We start from the raw sequence: 20,326 nt of genomic DNA, 5'->3' as shown, positions 1-20,326 counted from the left end.
AAGGATCACGTGCAGAGTTCTGTGGACCGGGAGGGGAAGCCGCTGGAGGTTGCATATGGAGATTTAGTTTGCTGCAGCGGCTGCCCGAAGGTGTATCACCGCTGCTGCGAGGGGCTGCCGAAGGACGTGAAGAAAAGTTGGAGGTGTCGGTGGCATGAATGCTGTTTGTGTTTCCGCAAGACATCACAGTGCGGCAATATGCTGATTCACTGTGCCCGCTGCCCTACCTCATTCTGCTACGATTGCTTCCCCCCGGACTACTGCCGCTACAACGTAGGCGAAGACTACTACATGCAGCTAAGACAGAGGGGCATGAACGTCACCCCACAGAACTGGATTTTGCTCCTCTGCTCCAAGTGCAAAGCCGTGGAGGAGCAGCAGACCCGTCGCAGGCTAACGAAGGAAGAGAAGGACCACGAGAAGCTTATGCAGCAGGAGCTGCGGCAGCAACAGCGGCAGCTGCACCTAGACGGCGCCAGATTGCGGCTTGAGAAGGATGAGATGAAACACTTGCAGCGCCAGAAAGCAGAGGAGGAACGCCGCTGGTTCGATCATAAACAAGCAGTTGATAGACTGGATGAGGCGGCAGAGATCGCCTTGAGACAGGCATACCAGAGGCTGTTCCCTGCTGCTTTCCTCGCGGAGATCGAGAAGAGGTCGGCAGCAGCAAAAGCAGCACAGAGGGCCTCCCGAGAGGCTGCTGTAGCCGAAGCAATGAACGCAGCTGCTGCTGCAGGAGCAGATGGGCAAGCTGCCCTGGCAACAGTAGCAGCAGCAGCTATAAAGAAGGCGTCGAAGAAACCTACAAACCAACTGGCCAATATGAAGCTTCCTTCCCAGAGTCTTTCGGTTTGTGACAACTGTCGCTTTCCTTGTCACGGCGTAAAGGAATACCCAGGCCCCTGCTGCTTCCCAGATGAAGTCATCCAGAAGTTTGTGGCGCGCGCACGGCCCGCCTCGCAGTCAGAGCAGAGTGCAGGGGCGGGAGGCACAGGGGCCGCGGGTACGGCAGACAACATGATAGATCTGGAAGCTTCTCCCGGTGAAGGTGGAGTAGCGAAGGAGGGTTCAGACGCGTCGGCTTCGCCTGTCATTCCACAGAGTGCATTGAGGGCGCTCGCCAACTCCGCTGCCTTGTTGCAGGGCGGGATGGCGGAGGCGGGGGGCTCTGGCTCGGGAGCAGCTGCAGCAGCGGCAGCAGCCAGCGACCAGAGAGTGAAATACATGCAACGACAAGTCTGTGCGGCGTGTCACGAGTGGCGCATTGGGAAGCGCTCCCATACGCGGAAGCACTGCCCGACGCTCACGACTGAACAGCTTCAGGAGGTAAGGACAGCATCGTGTAGTTGTTCTTGCGTCATCACAGTGTGTTCGTTTTTAGTGAGGTAGCTTGCGTTTGTTACAAAACAAATGAAGCTACTGTTCCTGCATGCATGCTGCGCTGCAGTATGATGAACGGCGAGCTAAAATGCGGCTAGTGGCGGAGTTGCTGCTCACTAAGGAGCCCATCCCCGACCCAAACCCGGGTGCCTACGCATCGGCATCTCCCCAGCGACTCAAAGCGTTCTTCCAGCAGTATCAAGAAACGGTGAGGCGGTCCCCCTACACTTTTGGTTTTTGTTTTTTATCTAAAAGCCATGTTATTCTCTTTTATATAATGCGCCATCTCAATGCAGATGGTTGTTTTTGTTTGCCCATGGAAACTGCCAGCCATCGTCTACATGGGTTCTCAGTTTAGTGTTTAGGGTTTAGGTTTCATNTTTGCCCATGGAAACTGCCAGCCATCGTCTACATGGGTTCTCAGTTTAGTGTTTAGGGTTTAGGTTTCATAGTTTAGAGTGTAGGAGTTAGGGCTGTTGGTTCCCTCGATAGAGTATTTTCCTACGGCACGAGTAGCGCAGGGTTGCAAGAGCATGTCAAGGTTTCTTCTGTGCTGCCTGTTCTGTGTCGTGGTTGCAACAGGCTGATCGGATATTGGAGGAGTGCATGGTTGCTGCTGGCCTTCAACACGCGATCGCTTCGCGCTTCACCTCGACGAAGAAGGTTGTGCCGTCTCCTATTGGCCAAACTGCTGCCGCAGCAGGCCAGGGTTCTCAGACCAGTGTGCCCTCTCTGAGCAACGTGGCTGCAAGCAAGGACCGCATTTCGATGATTTTGAACCGCAGCAAAGAACTGTTGCTTCTCAAGCGGCAGACTGAATTGCAGGTCTTGGCGACGCTCTCAGCCGCTAATGGACGCGGTCCTCCCCCGAGCCTAGCAAACCTGAATAGTGACCAGAAAAAGCTTCTGCTTGGGGTTTCAGGGGAAGGGGAAAAGCCGCTTATGACCCCGCCGTCAGACACCAACAGCGAGGTTGAAGTCATAGGTGTCTCAAAGGCGGGTGCGCCTCCAACGGGCGTTTCTTCTGTGGCTCCGGGGGTGAATTGCCTTCCATCTGCTGCTCCAGCTGCTCCTGGAGCCGCTGCTGCCGTTCCTGCTGCGGAAGGTGCAGTAAAGGCGGCTGCCGGTAAACGACAAAGCATCGATGCATCGAATGGCGGCTCCCGCGGCACCACTGTCGCCCCACTTCCGGCTGCATCGAAGCGACAGAGAAGAACCGTACCCATGAAGACGGCGGACGCGGTGGCGGCGTATGTTCAAGCGGCAGAAATGGGCATTCCTGGTGCAGGGGGCTCTATCGCTGCATCTGCTGTAGCAGCAGCTGTTAAGCAGAAGTCGATCATTGACTTCTTCACCTCCAGGAACAGAGCGGCGGCCTCCGGCATTGGGGGACTGACGAAGCAGCCATTGCTTGCGGGGGCGGGGGGACAAGGAGCCTCGCGGCCGGGGGCAATGCCTGGAGCGGCTTTAGCCCCCTGGGGCGCGAAACAAGCCTCTGACACAGAGAGCGATTGATACGCTTTCGCCTTTTCTTCCTTGTGATGTAGAAACTGGCGGCGAGGGAGACACAGGAGTGGCTCCGCATTCGACTTCCGAGCTAGGTCAAGCGCCCTGTTGTTTGTATAGCGGCTCGCAGTTCACCAACAAGGGACGCTGAAGCAGTAATTGAGGGACCGGTGCATGTCAATGACTGTTTGGGGGCAACAACCACACAGGTCCGTTGCTCTCACGCCGTGCAGTGTTCATCTTTGCCGCTTAGCCGTTCTTCCCGGGTGGTTGTGCCTGATGGCAGGGAGGGAGCCTTGAGGCAGCTTTTGCTCAAGAGGGCACTTCCTCTTCCATCCCCACGCGTGTCCCGTCGGCAGCTGCGATATCCGCTTACTGCTGTTTGCATTTATGGGGGAGCGAGGGGAGGAAGGTTGTCTTCGATATTGTGCTGCTTCCTCTTGAGGTGGGCGCACGGAGCGGTGGCCAGACGCTACCTGTGAAGTTTCTGGGTAGTTGTTTCGACTGCCGGTGCGTCTGCACATTCGATTACGGGTGGCAAGGGGACGGTGAAACTTGAAATGGCCTGGCAGTGACCAGGATGTTTGCGGCCGCAGTGACATTTCAATAATTCACGACGCAACACAGCTGCGTGGCCACGAGTTGCATTAGATTAGTGCCAGGCCTCTTCACTTCGCAACAACGTGCAGCGCTGATCTTGTGGTTTGGTGATATTCAGTCCCTGTGTGCTTTAGTCAGTCAAGTAGAGCAACTCGTGCTAGTTTCTACAAACGGTAGGAGCACGGATACGCAAGGAGAGTACTTCAACGCCGACAGAGAAGAGGCAGCAGTGGGCCAGTCAGTCATTCGCGAGCCGCCCACATATGCGGCAGTGAGACAGTTGCGGTTTGGTGCCATAGCTTGAAGATAACCCATTTAACGACCAGTCAAACAGCCCCGAATATATCGAGCGAGTTGAGAAACTGCTAAGACATCAGCTGCTAGCGTTCACTCTTGAGAGACGTTCTACAGCACAACAGCAGTAGATTGCTGCTCAGTTCAGCCAGTTCAGCCTGATCTCCTACTCACCCGAGTTGTGGTGGCGGCGTAATGATAAATATATATATATATATATATATATATATATATATATATATATATATATATATATAATATATATATATATATATATATATATTGTCGAGCAGCAATAGTTGCCGTCTTTCGCCGCTCATCTAGACTACAATGCCGCGGCGGCACACACTGGTGGCCCGTATCAGAAGCCTACCTGGTAGTTTCTGTACACTGTGCCGCAAATAGCAGGCCTCTGATGCAACTCTGCATCTCTTCACAGCTATGAGCATGCACCTCGTCAGAACAACCACAGCACATTGTGTATCTCACCGCTGGAAGAATGCGGATCGTCAATCGTTGACAACCCGTCGTTATTTAGGTTATTCTATGCAAACACCCGCAAACACGTTTACACCAGCTCTTATCTACCAATTTCAGATGCAAGGATAGCTGAAGGGCTGCGCGATATGAAGCTTAATTTCAATGGGAGTCCTGGCGTGTCTACACAGCTCTTAGCGAAGGAGATGAGCCAGTGCAACTTCGTTGCAGAGTAACCAAGCGCTCACACGCCCCACCAAGTTCATGTTAAACTGTAAACAGCTTTATTTCAATTTATGGCGGTGAATATATGCCCCCAGGTTGGCCACAGATCCAGTGAGTGTTAGGGGCGAGGCAACAATGCCATGGAAGGGCCCCGCGGCCAATGAGCGCGCCGGCTGCGCATGCAACTTTGAGCAAAATCACAAGGCAGAAATACTAAGCCTCCCTTTTCCTAAAACGCTTACTCCTTACGTAATAGCGAAACCCCAGTAAAAGTGTGGTTGACTCCATATCAGCGCAAGTCTTGCAGCGCTCGCGAGCACCTGCGGGTCACCCTGTAGTCTTGTTTCATGGCACAAGAATCCTGAATACTTCAACTGCCTTCTTTCCAGGTACCAAGCAGCTTCTCAAGGTAGTACAGACTCTCAGTGCTCAGTGGTGTATAATCGAGTTGGGAGTTCATGAGTTCCGTGGAGTAATTACCTAGGAAACCTGAGTACGTTGCAGAGGCTCGGAATGTCATCAATTTTATTGTGTATGCTCCTGCCCTCTCACTTAGCAGCGGAATCAGGGGAGCAAAGAGGGGTGTGCAACTGTCGTGTACACTTGTCCTCCTCAGCGTAGCCCTGAACACACAGCAGAGCGCTAGCCGCCCAGTCTGTCACCATGATGTACCCACCGAGGCAAAGTGCCCGCAAGGACCCCTGGACAACCACGTAAGCCACTCAGAAATGATTAGTTGCTTCGCTGAATTCCACCAACTGAATAAAAATGTCCTTCACGGTACGCTGCCCCAGCAGCAAGAAGCATAAACTGTCACTGCGGCGATTTGGTTAGGGTTAATGCAAGCTATCTCAAGCCTAGCCGCTATATGGACGCTTCACGCCAACAGAAGCTGCTGCAACAGAAGAAAGAAGAAGAAAAAAATCATCACTCGGTCAAATTACAGAGCATGACAACAAAGGTTAGCTGGCTGCGCTGTTGTGCTTGATAGTGCAGTCTATACCGTTGAAACGAAAAACTTCTAACCCTAATAACGGCCTACAGCAGATAGGGTTTAGGGTGTAGGCTCTGGTAACACTGTACAAAACAGGGAGATTTGCTGCCATTTTGCTCCGCTCGCCGGAGATTTTTTTGGGGAAGGGAAAATCAATAAAAATCCCCAGTAGTCGGTTGCCCCTGCATATCTCACTGCAGTGCACACAGCACCGCCCACAGCTACTTCGTGCGCATTGCTTACAACTAGTTTCTTGTGAATTTCGGTACCCACTAGCCAGAGACGGATTGATGCTAGGAATGACCCATCCCGATTAGACAACGTTAATTTGGAGTAGGTATTGCACTTGAACTTGCAGAGGGCAAACGGATCGCCAGGCCTGGGTTGTAGCGTTGAAGCACCAGCAGCGCCGGCGGAAGGTTCGATACCTTCGACTTTAGCTCCCGAGCTACCTGCGGAGCCAAATGTAGGCGAAATCCACCTGCAAAATTCTCCTTAGCTACTGCTGAACCCAGGGAACTGTCTTTCCCCGCCTTCTCCCCCTAGAAAGCTCTTTTTCTCCATAGGGATTTCCGTGTGAACTGGTCCATTCAACATAGGGCATAGAGTTCACGGTTCTTTGCCAACCAAAGGTGTCACGTTGCCCGACTGTCGGCAAAACTAGCTGTGCAAATGTCGCATTCTATCACAGACTAATGATGCTGCTGATCGTTCAGACTGAGCAGGTTGCGGACGTGCCAGCAGAACCCACAGCAGAGCTGCAGACGCTGTCAAACGGTGACGATGCTGCTCCGCTACACCACCGAAAGACTACTAAGGAGCTTACTGAGGAGTTCAAAAACTTAAATGTGGGGGTTCACTGCTTCAGCCAGAGCCTAGAAGTGCAGCTCGTAAAATTCCTTCTTTTTTTGGTGGAACAGGAACATAAAAGGGCAACTTCTCTGACGATACCCGCAGAACTATGTGCAGGAGCATGAATGTTCCAGGCAATTCGACCTGCTCATGCCTGAAGGACCCCAATTTTCCATCTCATGCGCTGCACTATTTTTGCAGTGGGCAAAAGTTGACGAATACAACTCCTTCAAAGCGAAGTTAGAAGAGCAGGCGTGCGCAGCAGAACGCCAGAGGAGAAAGAACTGGCTACGAAATGAACTCGAAGCCCAACTTGAGGAGCAGAGGTGCGTGGGTTAGCAATTGCTGATGGAAGTTCTCTTCTGTACCTTCTCCCAACGGATATTATGTGGTACAGCTGCTGCAGAAGTAGGAATGAGTGTTTTGCCGCCGAACTACAAAGCACCAATTCCCACTTCTGCTATAAGCCCCTCATGCATCAAGGTGCTTCACTTCTCACTCCCCGCGGCGATTGTGTGTCTGAAGGCGACAAAAAGAAGCTGCAAAACTAGACGACCTCGAATGCGCAAAGAAGATGCAGCAGGACCTGGAACAATGGAAGTTCGTCCTTGCCGTAAACATAAGTTGCTATCGATTTTCACTAGTACAGCAGAGCCTCACGTTAATGGAACTGCAGCAGAATGCGTTTCTGAGTCCAGGGAGCAAGAACGCGCAAAGCAGAAGGTTGCATATGAAAAGATGCTGCTTCAAAAGGAAGTCCTTGATGCACAGATGCAAGAAAGGCAAAAGCTTGAGGAAGTGAGTAGCGGCGAAGTGTACGCGTGCGTCCTTTGTACGTGGTAGATCAACGGAGGCAAAATATGGAATAATAACAGTGTTCCAGCACCATGGAGGCACCGACGGGTGCAGCAAAGGGAAATTCCGAGATGAATTGTCTACAGGAATCCAAAGCAGAGCAGTTGCGGGAAAGTCGCGAAATCCTTGAACAGGTTTCAAGGGACATTGAAATCGAGAAGCGGATGGCGTTGAAAGCAAAGCAGCAAAAGGCTCGTGCCATGCAGGAAATCTTGGAGGTTCGTTTTCCGTACTGTTCATCAGTGGCGATGGGAAGGGTTGCGTGCCTTTTCCCTTTTTAGACACAGCTGCGCAAAGGGTGTACAAAGGGAGTAGGACAACGAGGGGTACCACTCAGTATGAGATTCATTCAATGGATTTGCTGAAGCTGCCTCCAGGTGACAGCTGCGGAACGGCGGCTAGCTGAAGCAAGGGCAAAGAAGGAACAAGAGGAAGATATGCGTCTTCTGAAGCTGAGTGTCCAGTTAGAGAAGGAAGCAGCCGAACGGTCCAAACAAGAGCGCCAGCTGTTACTCAGTTTGCATCAGAGCCGCGCCGACAAAATAGCCATGCTAGCGACGGTTGACAAGGCAAGGGGAGATCCTTAAAGCTTGATTTTTACCTGAATACCCTACACGCCGTTGTTTCAGTCATGCTCAGGTGCCTCACGACAAGCCACAAAACTGCATCTGGCCCTACATAGGAACTTTCACTTTTTTGAGGAAGCAGCACTGTTGCATCTTCGGGCGGCTAACGAACACCCTGTGTTGCGGCAAATTCTCAGAAGGAGTTGGCTACGCAGTATGCGCTGAAGAGAGATGCTGCTGACCAAGCCCGAAAGGAAGCCATGGAAAAGGAAGCTGCAGCCCGCAGGAAGGCGGTGATTTATGCATACAAACAGTTTATTTGCAGCAATGCCGTATTTAGGAGCCCCCCTGGCGTTTCGCCACTAAAGCAGAAAGCACCCTGTCCACTTTGCTGACGTGAGACTGCGCGTGTGCTTGAGGTGTGCCCAGGAGCAAATGAAAGTTCATGAGTTCTTGAAAGTTCAACAAGAAGAAAAGGAAAGGAGAAAAAAGTTGGAAAAGGAGGAGCGCTACGAGATACAGAGACAGCAGGAGCTCGATGCAGAAGTGCGCAGCCACAATACATACACAATATAGCCCTTTCTGGACTGCCGAGAGCACTCCGTGGAGGATCAGCTGCGTACGCAAAGCGCAGTTTCCTAATGTGTCTTGAATGCACTTGCAGGAGTACAAACGGAAGCAAGAGGTAGAGCTCCGCAGCAGGAGAGAACTCTGCAAGCGTCAGCAGGAGCTCCTCATCCAGCAGATGGAGGAACGAAAACTGAACAAGGATATTTTGGTGTGTATTATTTTTGTCGCAATCACCTTTCTCACAGCAGAGAAATATGCCATCGTATCTGTCTACTTCTGGAGCAAAGAATAAATCGGCAGTAGAGCAATTATACATCATACCCTTGGCGACGTGCTGTCAATAAATACGCTATATATTCACTTTGCTATTTGCTGTGCCTCTGCGCATTTATCCCTTCGGTGCAGGTAAGCCAGACGGAGATGAAGCTTAACCGGCGCCTCCTTGAGGAAGTCAACGGCTATCTGGCAAGCAAACAGCAACCACCGCAAGACTTCAGATCCACCGAATGCTAACATTTTGGTGATGGCACGCCTCGTCCGGCAAGTGCAACAAGGTTGATCACCGCCAGCTAAGCGCGGCTGCATTGTAACTATTCTGCTTACCGCTAACTGTCCAACTTGGAAGTTCGTTTTATAGGGTCGTAGTTGCTACTATGACAAATCAGCCTAAACTGAAGTCGTTGTAAGGTTTCTCGACACTCGACTGAATATAATTCACTCTGTATGTTATTTGTCTATGGAATTGTTGCGTGACTTCTGAGCAATAACTGCCTCATAAACCTTGTTAATAAGCGGTTCACAACGGTGTATTCCGTATGCCACCCCATACAGAAAGGTGAGCACTCGTGCAAAACGTCACAAAAACCCTAAAACCTTAAGACTCAAGGGCACTGGACCAGTATATGCTGGAGGTTCGTTTGAAAGGGTTAGATGTGTTCCCTCTGTCGAGCTACGGGACAAGAAAAACTTCACAGATGTAACCGAGGGAGGTCACTAGTAACGGAACATATGCAGCTTCGCCGCTGAATGATATTTCTAGAAAAGAAGATGAGCTAAGTCCGTTAAAAAGAGATGGCCCTAAATAGGTCACGACTAGGAATCATTCAAGCCGCGAATTCAACTTCGAAGCAATTCTCAGCTGACAATCCAATGGCCAAGGGGGTGATATCATGGGCGGTAGTGAGAAGTCCAGTGCTCCACCATGCAAGAAACAAGGAATGAGACGCTTACGAGTTGCACGCACAGACCGGGGACAGCTGAATTAAAGTCCTTGACAGCCATCCAGTGCACCGAAGAGTACCAAGTGGGCAGTGCTTATTCCTCATTTTTGTTGTTTTTCCTCGTAGGGGAGACCGAGGCGTAGCGTTGTTTGATCATGTTAATGCGCGCCATCTTGTAATGTAGATGAGTATTACCTAAAGAACCTACGATATTTTCAACTTTTGGTGGGGGGGGTATGTGGGAGAAGTCGAGGGGCTTGATGATTCGTCTGTTCATAGACTGCGTGGAATCATCGTTGTGAGAGTTGGGGTCGGAACGAATTTCTGGGGCAAGTGGAGCCTGTGGGCTCTTCGGAGGATAAAGGAACACAGTGGGGCCCTTTTCCGGGTCATGAGAAGGAATATATTCCCAAACATTAGGCATTGTTGTTGTGGTAATGGGTTCGGGTTCCGGTTCCTGAGGTACTTTATCTGGGTTCAAGTCTGTTGCTGTATCCGCCTGTGGCTTGGCTTCCAGAGTTGAGTCTGGTGCAGGTTTTACCACGGTAACAGTCCCAATAGAAGGTCGTTTGGGGGGTTCCATACCCTTCAATGCATAGCGCGCCTCTTCAATTGCTCGCTCAGCCTTTGCTTCCTGAACCACCATTTTCTGAATGACTTTGTTTGTTGCGTCCACCACATCCACCAGTTTGCTGTCGTCTTTAAGCGCACCTGCCTCAGCCGCCTCCAAAAGAACACCAGCCCTGACATCCTCCTCGAATTTTTGTCGCTCCTCGTGGAGGTAGTTGTACTTAGCCGCTTCTATGTCTTCAAGCTTTTCGTCTGACAGCGTTGGGGGGGAGCCGGAATGTCCCAAGACAACTAGGCTGCTCTGGTCTTCAGGCTTCAACGAGCGCCTGCGTTCCATCGAATCAATGTAAAAGAATGATTGGAACAGGGGAAGTGGTGCATGATTCCCCTTTTCATCATGCAACAGTTGAGACACGTTCACGAACTCTCCAGGTGCAGTGCCTGAAAGTCCCGGAATTCGGTATATCATAGTCCGCTCATTGACGTCATCACTGCTGTCAACTTTCTCTGCCATCTCCTCACACACTGATTCATCTTCTTCAAAGTCTAAATCCTGCTGGGCGCAGCGTTCATCAATGATTGCTTTCTCGCGTGCAATCGCCGCTCGCCGTTGACGGGTCTGCCTGCTTTTCTCTGGAATGGCTCTGAGGGGATCATCTAACATAATAAGCGGCAAGTAGGATGACGGCATCACCCCCTTGGGAGGCATGTATGCCATCTGGGCAGCCATACTCCCAGGAAACAGTTGGCGCCCCTGTACGGCAGCTTCTTGCATCTCTTTAGCGTACTGGTGGGCTCGCTGGACAGCCATTGAAGCATCGTTTATCACGCATTCATCTACACCAGCTAACATGAATTTAGCGAGAACTCCGTCTTTATGAGAGCTTGTCACATCTTGTATTCTGGCCCGAGCAGCGGCCTGCGCCTTCATGAACTCAACGCGCTCCTTTAGTCTCCTGTTCCGCTCCTTCAATGCTGCGAGGCGCTCTTCCTCAGCTTTTCGCCTCCTCTCTTGTTCCCTGGCAGCCTTCTCCAGTGACAGCTTGCGTTCTGCCTCCTTCTTTTCAAGCTCTTCTGCAGCTTGGATAATAGTGTATTGAGCAGTATGAGCATATCGGTGCAACATAGACAATTGCGGTAGATCGCCTTTTTCGCGGCACCGCCGCAAGTACGCGTGTGCCTGAGAAAAAGCTACGGATGCCTCATCCCACGCGCCGAGGCAGTCCTTGACTGTCTCAAGTCTCCCTTTACCAACCCACTCCTCGAATGTAGACCACCGCCCGTTGAATAGAAGGACCCTCATCAAAGAGGCTAACAAAGGTGCACAATCTACGTGAAGCGCTTCCCTTGTGGTTGACTCCACGAATTTTATGAAAACCTCAGCGTGTTTGAGCGATCTGTCGAAAATGGAGTCCTTGACCGTACCTCCTGCCCACTGTCCAAGATATAGTTGAACAAGGAGTAGATTGCAAGCCGCATACAACCAATGTTGCGTCCCCAAAACGGCTTCAATGCTTTTGATTAAGGAGCCGACGTCAACTGTCCACTGTGGCGTTGTGGGGAAGTTGAATTTGCTCTGCAACTCTAAGTAGAGTCTCTCGAAGTAATCCTCCATGCCAATCGGCATATCGTCGTCTGTGAAACGGCCTCTGCAGCTGCCGCAGACCCAAATACCGTTGCTGTTCCTCTGGCAGTACCTAGGAGGAGGTGCATCCACCTCTAGGGATCCATCCATGATCACAGAAGAGCCAGAGTAGGCGTTGCTAATGGAGCGAGACGTCTGCTCTTCACTATGTGAATCACTCTGACCCATTTCAGTGCTTCTGCTTCCGCATGAGTTCATAGCATAAATAGACAGCACCAATGATCCAGAATCATTCTTCATCTTGTTTGCCCCAGTCAACCTTTTACTCTTTTTTGATTCACAGTCAGAAAGTTCCACAGGTGAGCGGTCGCTGTTCGAAGCGGTGTCGGAACTGTCATTGGACCCTCTGGTTAGTTCGTCGCTAGCCAAAGAGCCTTCGCCGCCGAAGTCGCTGGTCTGCGAAGACAGCTGCTCTGCATCCGACATGACGGCCTCCGCCGCCTCCTCCGCTGGCTCGCTGGATGCCACGGAGCGCTCCGCCTCGTCATCGCTTGACTGCAGGGTTGCTTTGTTGCTATCCTCGTCAGAAGCCTGAGCAGAAGTGTCTTCGATGTCCGTGTTGATCAGCGCTCCAGAGATTTCGCCTTGCTTATCAGATTTCAGTTCGCCATTTGCATCCCCATGTTTCTCGTTGTTATCTCTACCCATGTCCTTCGGCGGGGAAGCAGCAGCACGATCTGCCTGGGTGTCAACGATCTTGAGCTTTATAGGGCGGCAGGAGGGGCAGAGAATTCGTCTTTCCTTATCATTCATAGAGCCACAACGGGCGCACTTACACGTGAAGCATTTCGTCTGCAGGAGCCGTTTGCTGCGGAAGGAAGCTGAGGCGTAAAGCTGGTCAATGTACGTCATCGATATTTCCTCACCAGCTGAAATGTCACGGGTGGCGAAATAAACCAAAAGCCCTTCCAGGTTCCTGTAGGTGACGTTCGGTTCGCAGGAGTGATTGAGCATGGCGGCCTTTGGGTACAGGCCCCAGCGGCCAGTGGAGGGCAACCCATGAGCATTTCGCTTCATCTTTGCAAGGAACGATTTGAATGGCTTCGCCAGCTCAATGCGTTTATTGGCCCGGGCCATGAGAATGCACCACAGAGACTCATCTTCCGTGAGGTCTGAATGGAACCCCTCAAGACAGTCCAAGGCTGCCTTTTGTTCGCTTGTGAGGTTCAGGAATGTTGTCCACATCGACTCAGACTCAATATCACAAGTTATCAAGGGCATTTCCACAAATACGACCTGACCTTTCTTCACTTGATCAATGGCGAAAAGCCCCTTGCCGCCTACTGAAGCGTCCTCGCGCGCCTCAACAACTTTGTTAGCAAAGGCTGCAAGCTCCTTCCTAGTTTTCTTGCACACTTCCAATATTTCCGGAAGGAATAAGACGGATTGCTTAGCTGGCATATCGTCTTTTGTTGTCTCCATCTTCACAGCTGGTGTATTCGCGCCTGAGTTTTCCTCTGTTGGATAGAAAATCTCATGGCAGAGCTTGCTGAAACAGGCATCTACTGGAGGGGGATCGGCAGGATGAGCGGTGCCTCTTTCAGCCTCCTCCTTTGACCACACATACCTACCCATCGTGTAGACGACTGGCTTCTGCAGTGCATCGTACACATCTTTGTCTTCTTTCGTATGAATCATGTTGAGATCTACCTTTCCGGGTGGTCGTTTTGGAATGCTTGCGATGAACTTTGCTGCTGCTGTGCTTCCCACTGCACTGGAATCTCCCTTTGAATCCCCAAACTTGTCTGTGTTGGAATTCATGATAGGCTCCAGGTATATTGGAGACGGTCTATGAAAAGCACTGTCGGGTTTGATGGCGCCGCTTGCGCTTTCAACGCCTGAGGATCTGCTGCTCTGCCGGCTTAAAACGTTCATAGCGCAGCCTACAGGGCGCACATGCTTGCTGCCAACAACCTCGATATAGTCAGGGGGTACTTCTGAAGTTTCCGCCGGTCGTTTGAGCACCTTGCCAGCATCACCGCTGAGACTTCCGACTCTGTCTCGAACAGGTCCCACAAAGGCCTTCGTCACCTCACGCACTGGAATGACTTGAGTGAACTCAGGACTTTGTTTCTTGCCGAGGTATGCTGCGGCTTGTGGGCCAAGTTTGTGGGGGCGGGCCGTAACAGGCCTTATGGGCGCTGAAGCGGGGGTGCTGATGACTTCTTCTTGGTGCGTGGGTTCCTGCGGAACTGGTTCAGCCCCTAGAATCTGAGCAAGCGTGTAGTCGGAGGCATGTCTAGCTGGGATGTTGAATTGTTGGAGGTTTTCGACAAGTTGCTCATACGGAATGTTCCCAGTTCCGTCGGCTGGGTTTGTCCACCGCTTGATGTGATCAGGAGCAACGGATGCAAAGTGACTCAACCAACTTTGCCCTGTGCATGGTTTTTCTTCAGAAGATTCCTTTTTTGCTGCTGTATGCGACGCCTCTTCTTTGGCGGCGGAGTCGTTGGCGCCCAAGACTTTGGCGACCAGCGAGCGGAGCCCAGACAGGGGCTCAGCACCAGCGGAGTCCATGTTGAGGCTTGAATCCACCTGAAAATGAAAAGCTTACTGGTTTCAATTGTTGGGAAGTCGGGAAGGCCCGAGGTTTTGAGGATCTAGGGAGCGCTAGTCTCCGGCGTTGAGCATCGGCAGTGCCGGCAAGAGTGCAACGGTTAGAGGAGCAATGCTGAAGGCACCGTGGGGACCATGACGTAGGAATAATGATAAAGAATGGGTATTCAGTACAAAGATAGTCGAGAAAAAGGAAAAGAAGTTGAAAGCACAGGCACTTGGTAGCCTGCAGCGGTGAGCCTCCCTGCTAGTGGCGAACCAGTAGCTGACCAGGCTGTTCAGCGCTGCCTTCAGAGTCAATCGGCGGTGGAACCTTTGCACATATGCATCGAACACTGAAGTTGTAAACTTGCATCACCTTTTCTGAATAATTTGGATGGTAACCGGCAGACGTTTTGCAGTACGCCGCCAAAAATTGTTGTTGCGTTGCGCAGTCGGAAGTGCTAGCGCCTGTCGGAAGCGCCTACAGTGCCTTGGATATCTTCTCTCGTAAGAAAAGTCCCACCAGACGCACTTGATTACCTTCATACAAGTATATATGAAACTATTCTTCAGTCACCGAGAGTCTTCCTCTTCTTGCCCCTTGGCGCACAGATGAGACCCCGGCCTGAGACGCTTGTCACAGCCGGCGGCAATTGGCTGCTGCGCTACAGAACTGTCGACTCAGTAAGTCAAGGTAAAAACAATGATGAGCAGAGCAAACACTTGGAAATGATTGAATGGAATACGAATCTAACTGTCTTTGCCGCCCCCATGTGGGCGCACTCACTCTCAAGAAAGGACGTGCTTGCCGCGCACCATTGACGACAAAATCATTACAGAATAGTGCATAAATAGAACGGGTGGAAGTTTCGCCCGCTAGTCTCCGCGACCGCGAAATGCCGTATCTGAACTGACCCCGCTTCTACTTGTGGCGAGCCATAGTGCCTTCATTAAATACTCACACCTTCGTATTCCAGTGCCCTTAACATCACCTGGAGCCTCAGACAACCGGCCACCAACAAACTTCTTCCTCATGGTCCTTGGACCCGTTCTAGATCTGCACTCATGGGGCAAGTATTGTATTGTATGCATCGTGGGGTACGCCAGCATTGTGTTTAGAGGGGGGACTAAAGGCTCGTTAGCACGGATATAGTGCACTTCCGTAACAACGACTATTTCTAGCCTATCAAAACCATATTAACTGTAAAATTGGTGGAGCGTGAACAGATGACTGACGACAACCCTGATGAAAATGTGTCATATTATTTGTACGCAAAAGTCTGACGTGTGCAAGCATATTGTTCTCATATAAACAATGTGGCATTGGGAAGTTGTGGCATTAAAAGTAGTAACACACGACACGGCACTCCAGGTTCTCCGAAGGCGGCTTAAAATGAATAGTTGTTAAGCGAGAGTGTCCTTGCACGCACAGATTGTCCGAACAAGTGCAACAGAGCAATATGCAGAGGTGATCAGACCTCCCTGCCAGCTCAAAAGTGCTGCTGCCTGGGTGGCCGCGCCGATCCAGTCTTGCAGCGCGCCCTTAGCTCAGTGGGCTGTGCCGCAGCGACGGCATCACACCGTTTCTTTCGTGGGCCTTCAGTGCGACTAACTGTCCATCCGCACGTATGCCAGATAGCCGTCTAGCGGTCTGCATCAAACGGAAACCTCAGCACCTCGAACCGTGCCCCCCTGCACGTGAAACTGTTGGCAGAATGCGCCGACTAGCGGAGCTTGCCTGTCATGCGTAAGACGGCTGGAAAGTCAGTTTGGTTCGCTTCGAATCAGCCCACGGTCATGAGGAAGTGAACCAACGTGGCCATCCGATGTACTCACGGGCAAGCACTCTCAGTGTAGTGGCGAGCTGGTCGGCCCCGCCGAAAATTTCAGCGCCCTGGGCACTAAATGCGTGAAGCAGAAGCCAAACCGCCGCAATAAAGGGGTCCAAACACCGTACGAATCGTACGAATCGTAGCGCAGTTGCTCCGCAGTCTCCATCCTCAAGTTGACATTTTGCAACCCACCTCCCATTCCAATATGAACGGGCGCAAGACCTTCTGGTCCATTTCTCAGTCGCTCACGCGTGTTCAATTCGACAAACGCTTTATTCGTAAGCTATCGCGAATTGGGTTGTGGATTACCGATGTATATTCATGTTTGTGCATGCAGGCTATCACCTGCTGTAGCTGCGTACAGACATTCTAAGGGCAAAAACGATGTCCTGCGTGCACCGACTTGTTTTACCCCCGTGATGCCAATGCCGTGTGCAGCTGGACACACTTAAGTCCGCTGTAATCACGTAGCTGTGATGTCAACGATGCATAGACGATATCCTGGCCACAGTTCTCATTTGCATGCACAAGTTCCACTTCAACACGCATCCTCGTCAGCCCCTTAGAGAGCCACACGGACCGTTCGAAGGTGTACGCAAGCACTGTCTCGTTATGGCTTAGCGAAATTGAGTTGACCATTCGAATTCGCAGCAAGGAGGCCCAAACGCTCGACTTGTATTGAACTGCGCCCGCAGGACACTTCTACTGTTTGATTCTGTGGCGCGCCGAGGCCATGCTGCTGCTAGAATCACAACTACAGCCGCCTCGTGGGCGTCGCCTCAAGCTTTTATGGCTCGCGATGAAAGCGTTGTGAAGTATTGCAATATACTATGCGCCTTGGTAGCGACGTTGTAGTCGGGGAAGTATCGCATCCTAGCTAGCTTGATGTCTCCCTGCAAAACCGCAGAACCCCTTACTGTGCAAACATCTGTCGGCACCGAAACATGTAGAAACATCTAACGAAGAAGCGCACAGACTAGTTTGCTTGCACTCTAGCATAGCTTCCATGGCTTCGAGGGCAGCTTACCTGAACCGCTTGAAAGAGGCGAGCGTACGGGTTCTCAGGTAGATCGAGAGACTTCCCCTCTTGCACGCCGACCTCCAGAATGTTCTCCAGTCCCCTTAGAATGGCTTTGCAGAGCTTGAGACTGCCGCTGTTGGAGGGGTCACTTTCGGACACCAGTTCCAGCATATCAGCGATCAAATGCAGGCAGGGATTCGATCCAGTCAACGATAAAACACATGGCTCATCTGGCTCTTGGGCGAAGTACACCCGCGAAGAGCCCCTCCCACGGTCCAAAAAGGAGGGTGCTCGAGTCGTGCAGCACACAATAACCCCTACTTGCCGCGGGCTTGCCCGTGACAAGCAGGCGCAAACAGCGTACGCCGCCTCAATGCGGGTGTTGTAGTCTGGATCCACTTGGAAGATCTCCAGCAACAATGGGAATGCCTGAGTATCGATGATTGCCTGCACATTCCACTTCCACATACCAGAGAGTATATTGTCAACAGAAGAAAGTCATCCCACTTCAGCCGCATAAGTTCGTGATGTATAGGCCCTTCAAACCCAAAAGCAGCCAGCTCCCTTGCACCTACCTGGACTTGCGTGGGCGTCTCGCACCCCAAGTTTCCAATGGTGTTACATGCCCTGGCCCTAGCCATGGGGCTGGAGACGGCGGGATCTGTCAGCACCTGCACCATGGTGCTTACAGTTCCCATGCCGATAACGAGGTCGATCTGTTGCGTCGTGCCGATGAAAGCAATGCGGGCAGCAATTGAAAGAGCATCAAACACGACGTTCTCGTCCGAATGACACAGCAGTTTCATGATATGAGGCATGGCCGTAGCCTCCAGAACTGCGGAAACACCTTCGGGACTGTCACAAAGAGTCACGCATGCGTTGCACGCCAGCGAAAGACTGGCGGGATTTTTCGACTCCGCCATGACGCGTACGAGGAACTTGAGCACTGTCACCTTCATATCTGCGCTGCAGAAACGGGGGTGCACAAGGGCTTCTACACATCGGACTGCCTCAACGCCACGGTCTAAATTTGCACAGCGGAGAACAGCTGGCAGCACTAGCGGCCTCCGGACGAGAGACAAGTCCTTCTCGTGCTTGAAGTCTAGCGCGATTTTCGTCAAAAAGGAAAATATTGCAACACGCAGCTCCACACCACCGGGAGAATCAAGAGTCAGTTTCTTGAGAATATCTACAATGGCATCCAACAGGCTTGAGGAAACAACGCGCAAAGTCTGCGCGAAGGTCCCGCGGCACAGCCGCTGCAGCAGCAGAATGGATTCGAGCTGCAGGTGGGGGTTCGGCATGCGCAATGACTCGATGACATGCGGCACAAGATTCATCTCCACGAACTCATCGATAGAAACGTCCAATAACGGACCGCTCCGCAAATCCGTGCCACTGGGCAGGGTGCCTAAGGAGGAAGTTCCCCCAGCATTCACAACTGCTGCCTCCTGCCGGCTGCTGAGGGACCTCCGGTATGCTTGTGTTGCCTCGAGCCGCAGTGCAATATCTGGAGACTTAAGGTTTGTCATCATGCGGACGCCGTTGTCAAATGTCAAGGAGGAGTTGCCCAGCTGACTCACAAGACTGTCCAAAGCATTCTCCAGGGAAGCGGTTGCTGCGCATGCATCGTTGAACGCGCTTGTCGCTGATGCTGGAGACCCAATTTGGGTTGCCTCCTCCTTCCCTCTCTCATGCCCCGTCTGCATCTCCTCCTGCATATCTTGCTGCGACGTTGCGTTGCTTAGGGCTTCCTGAGGTGGCTGTTGTTGCTGCAGACCCTGAAGACCCACAAGAGCGCCCGATACATTTCCCGCAGCCGCATCTGGTTCAAACGCAGGGGGCGACTGAATGAACATGCTGGAAGATGAAGCGGGGGGAACTTGCGGTTCACTCCCTGGTGAGGGAGCCGGGGGACTGAACCCCATTGTTATTATTCACCACAGGCGGCAAACCACAACTGGGTCTGTGGACCGGCGTGCACGGGCGACATGCAGGCCCGTGATCCGTAGTCAACACTATACTCGGCTACAAACCCGACGAGGCTGTGCGGACTGCAGATGACTGCTGCCTGCTGAGACGTAGGGACAAGAACAGCTGTTGCTAACCGATGCAGACAAGAGCCACAAAAGGTGGCAATTTCAAAGCCAGTGCAACACTCAAAAAGCAGCTGACGCCACTCCTTGGGCGTAAGCAGATGCACATGCTCCGAGCTACAGACGATGCAAAGCTGCCGTGTAGCCCCCTGGAGAGCCCAGATAAGCAGCTGCGAGAGGCATGGATCAGAAGCCAGTGCCTCCTCTATGCATGCAAAGCCAAGTAAAGCAGTTGTGCATTCAAGACAGAACTCCCCATTGCGGCATATTTCTCAGCCCCAGCGATGCTGTTTGTCAACGGAAAGCGAAATCTTTGGTGGTTCAAAACAGAGCTGCGGCAGTTGTTTCGCAGAAGAATAAATCGTTCCACAGTAAAAAACGAACAGTGCTGTTGTTTTCCGCTGGATAACCTGTACAGTCCGTACTTGGAGGGGGCGAGCGATCATAACGCCCGCTACACGCGTCGTGTCGTTTCGCAACGGCTTTTTTTCTGGGTGAGGCGGTGGCAGTGGGGGATCTATAGGCTTTATGAACTCAAGTCAGAGTGCTGAGTCCGCAACAGAGCTGCGTGAATACAGATGAGGGCGCGCTAAGAGGGCTGCACGCCTCGCCTCGCGTGCATGCTTCATCCTTGGTCTACTGTACTGCCACCCCTGCCGACACGGTAGACGACCCCACCGCGAACAAACGGCCCACCAGCCAAAGTTTCAGGTTGTTCTTTTTCAGTTCCATAGAACAATTTAACATCTGCGATGTCTTGTGCATTTCCGCTCGCCCCTTCCTCTGCTGAGACTCCCAGCCGCCGACCGAAAGTGGAAGCCTGCACTACACCCGCGTCGACGCAGTGGCGCTGCAAAGAACCACCCAACTGTGTTTTTGAGCTATGAACGGTGCTTGTCTTTTTGAAGCAATGAGGAAAGAAGCGGATAAATGAACCACTAGCAGTGTTGTTTCAGCAGTGCTGCCAATCCGCCTCTTGTAGGTAGTGGATGAGTGTAGGATGGTCTGTCTGAAGCTGGTACATGCGTTTTTACTTCCTTTCAGGGCGGCTCCTGTGGGCCACGTAAGATTTCGACACTTGTATA

At 51.9% G+C, this 20,326-nt stretch overlaps 4 protein-coding genes across 4 annotated transcripts in view; 2 read left to right on the top strand and 2 right to left on the bottom strand.

The window, feature by feature from the left end:
- EMH_0057020 (SNF2 family N-terminal domain containing protein, putative) overlaps positions 1-2,895 on the top strand; it is a gene marked incomplete at both ends in the record, with an annotated part of 9,948 nt that extends 7,053 nt beyond the window's left edge. The window contains 3 exons of the mRNA XM_013500964.1: positions 18-1,326; positions 1,448-1,588; positions 1,963-2,895. Of these exons, the coding sequence (XP_013356418.1) occupies positions 18-1,326; positions 1,448-1,588; positions 1,963-2,895 (2,383 nt within the window). The remainder of the gene's footprint in view (positions 1-17; positions 1,327-1,447; positions 1,589-1,962) is intronic.
- A 2,536-nt stretch (positions 2,896-5,431) lies between these two features.
- On the top strand, positions 5,432-8,832 carry EMH_0056910 (uncharacterized protein; the record flags this gene model as incomplete). The annotated part of the gene is made up of 10 exons (XM_013500963.1): positions 5,432-5,443; positions 5,835-5,942; positions 6,193-6,366; positions 6,530-6,654; positions 6,854-6,941; positions 7,270-7,401; positions 7,947-8,042; positions 8,179-8,295; positions 8,414-8,527; positions 8,725-8,832. 10 exons carry the CDS (start codon positions 5,432-5,434, stop codon positions 8,830-8,832), a joined length of 1,074 nt encoding a protein of 357 aa, XP_013356417.1.
- Positions 8,833-9,633: 801 nt separating this feature from the next.
- EMH_0056800 (uncharacterized protein) lies at positions 9,634-14,271 on the bottom strand (the record flags this gene model as incomplete). The annotated part of the gene is made up of 1 exon (XM_013500962.1): positions 9,634-14,271. One exon carries the CDS (start codon positions 14,269-14,271, stop codon positions 9,634-9,636), a length of 4,638 nt encoding a protein of 1,545 aa, XP_013356416.1.
- A 2,632-nt stretch (positions 14,272-16,903) lies between these two features.
- EMH_0056690 (Importin subunit alpha, related) lies at positions 16,904-19,073 on the bottom strand (the record flags this gene model as incomplete). Its single annotated transcript, XM_013500961.1, has 3 exons — positions 16,904-17,017; positions 17,152-17,592; positions 17,721-19,073. The coding sequence occupies 3 exons, from the start codon at positions 19,071-19,073 to the stop codon at positions 16,904-16,906; spliced, it is 1,908 nt and encodes a 635-aa protein (XP_013356415.1).
- Positions 19,074-20,326: the final 1,253 nt, after the last annotated feature.

This window comes from Eimeria mitis, genomic scaffold (assembly GCF_000499745.2).
Source record: "Eimeria mitis Houghton genomic scaffold, Emh_scaff61, whole genome shotgun sequence".
Lineage (NCBI taxonomy): Eukaryota > Apicomplexa > Conoidasida > Eucoccidiorida > Eimeriidae > Eimeria > Eimeria mitis.
This window is presented reverse-complemented; position numbering and strand designations above follow the sequence as displayed.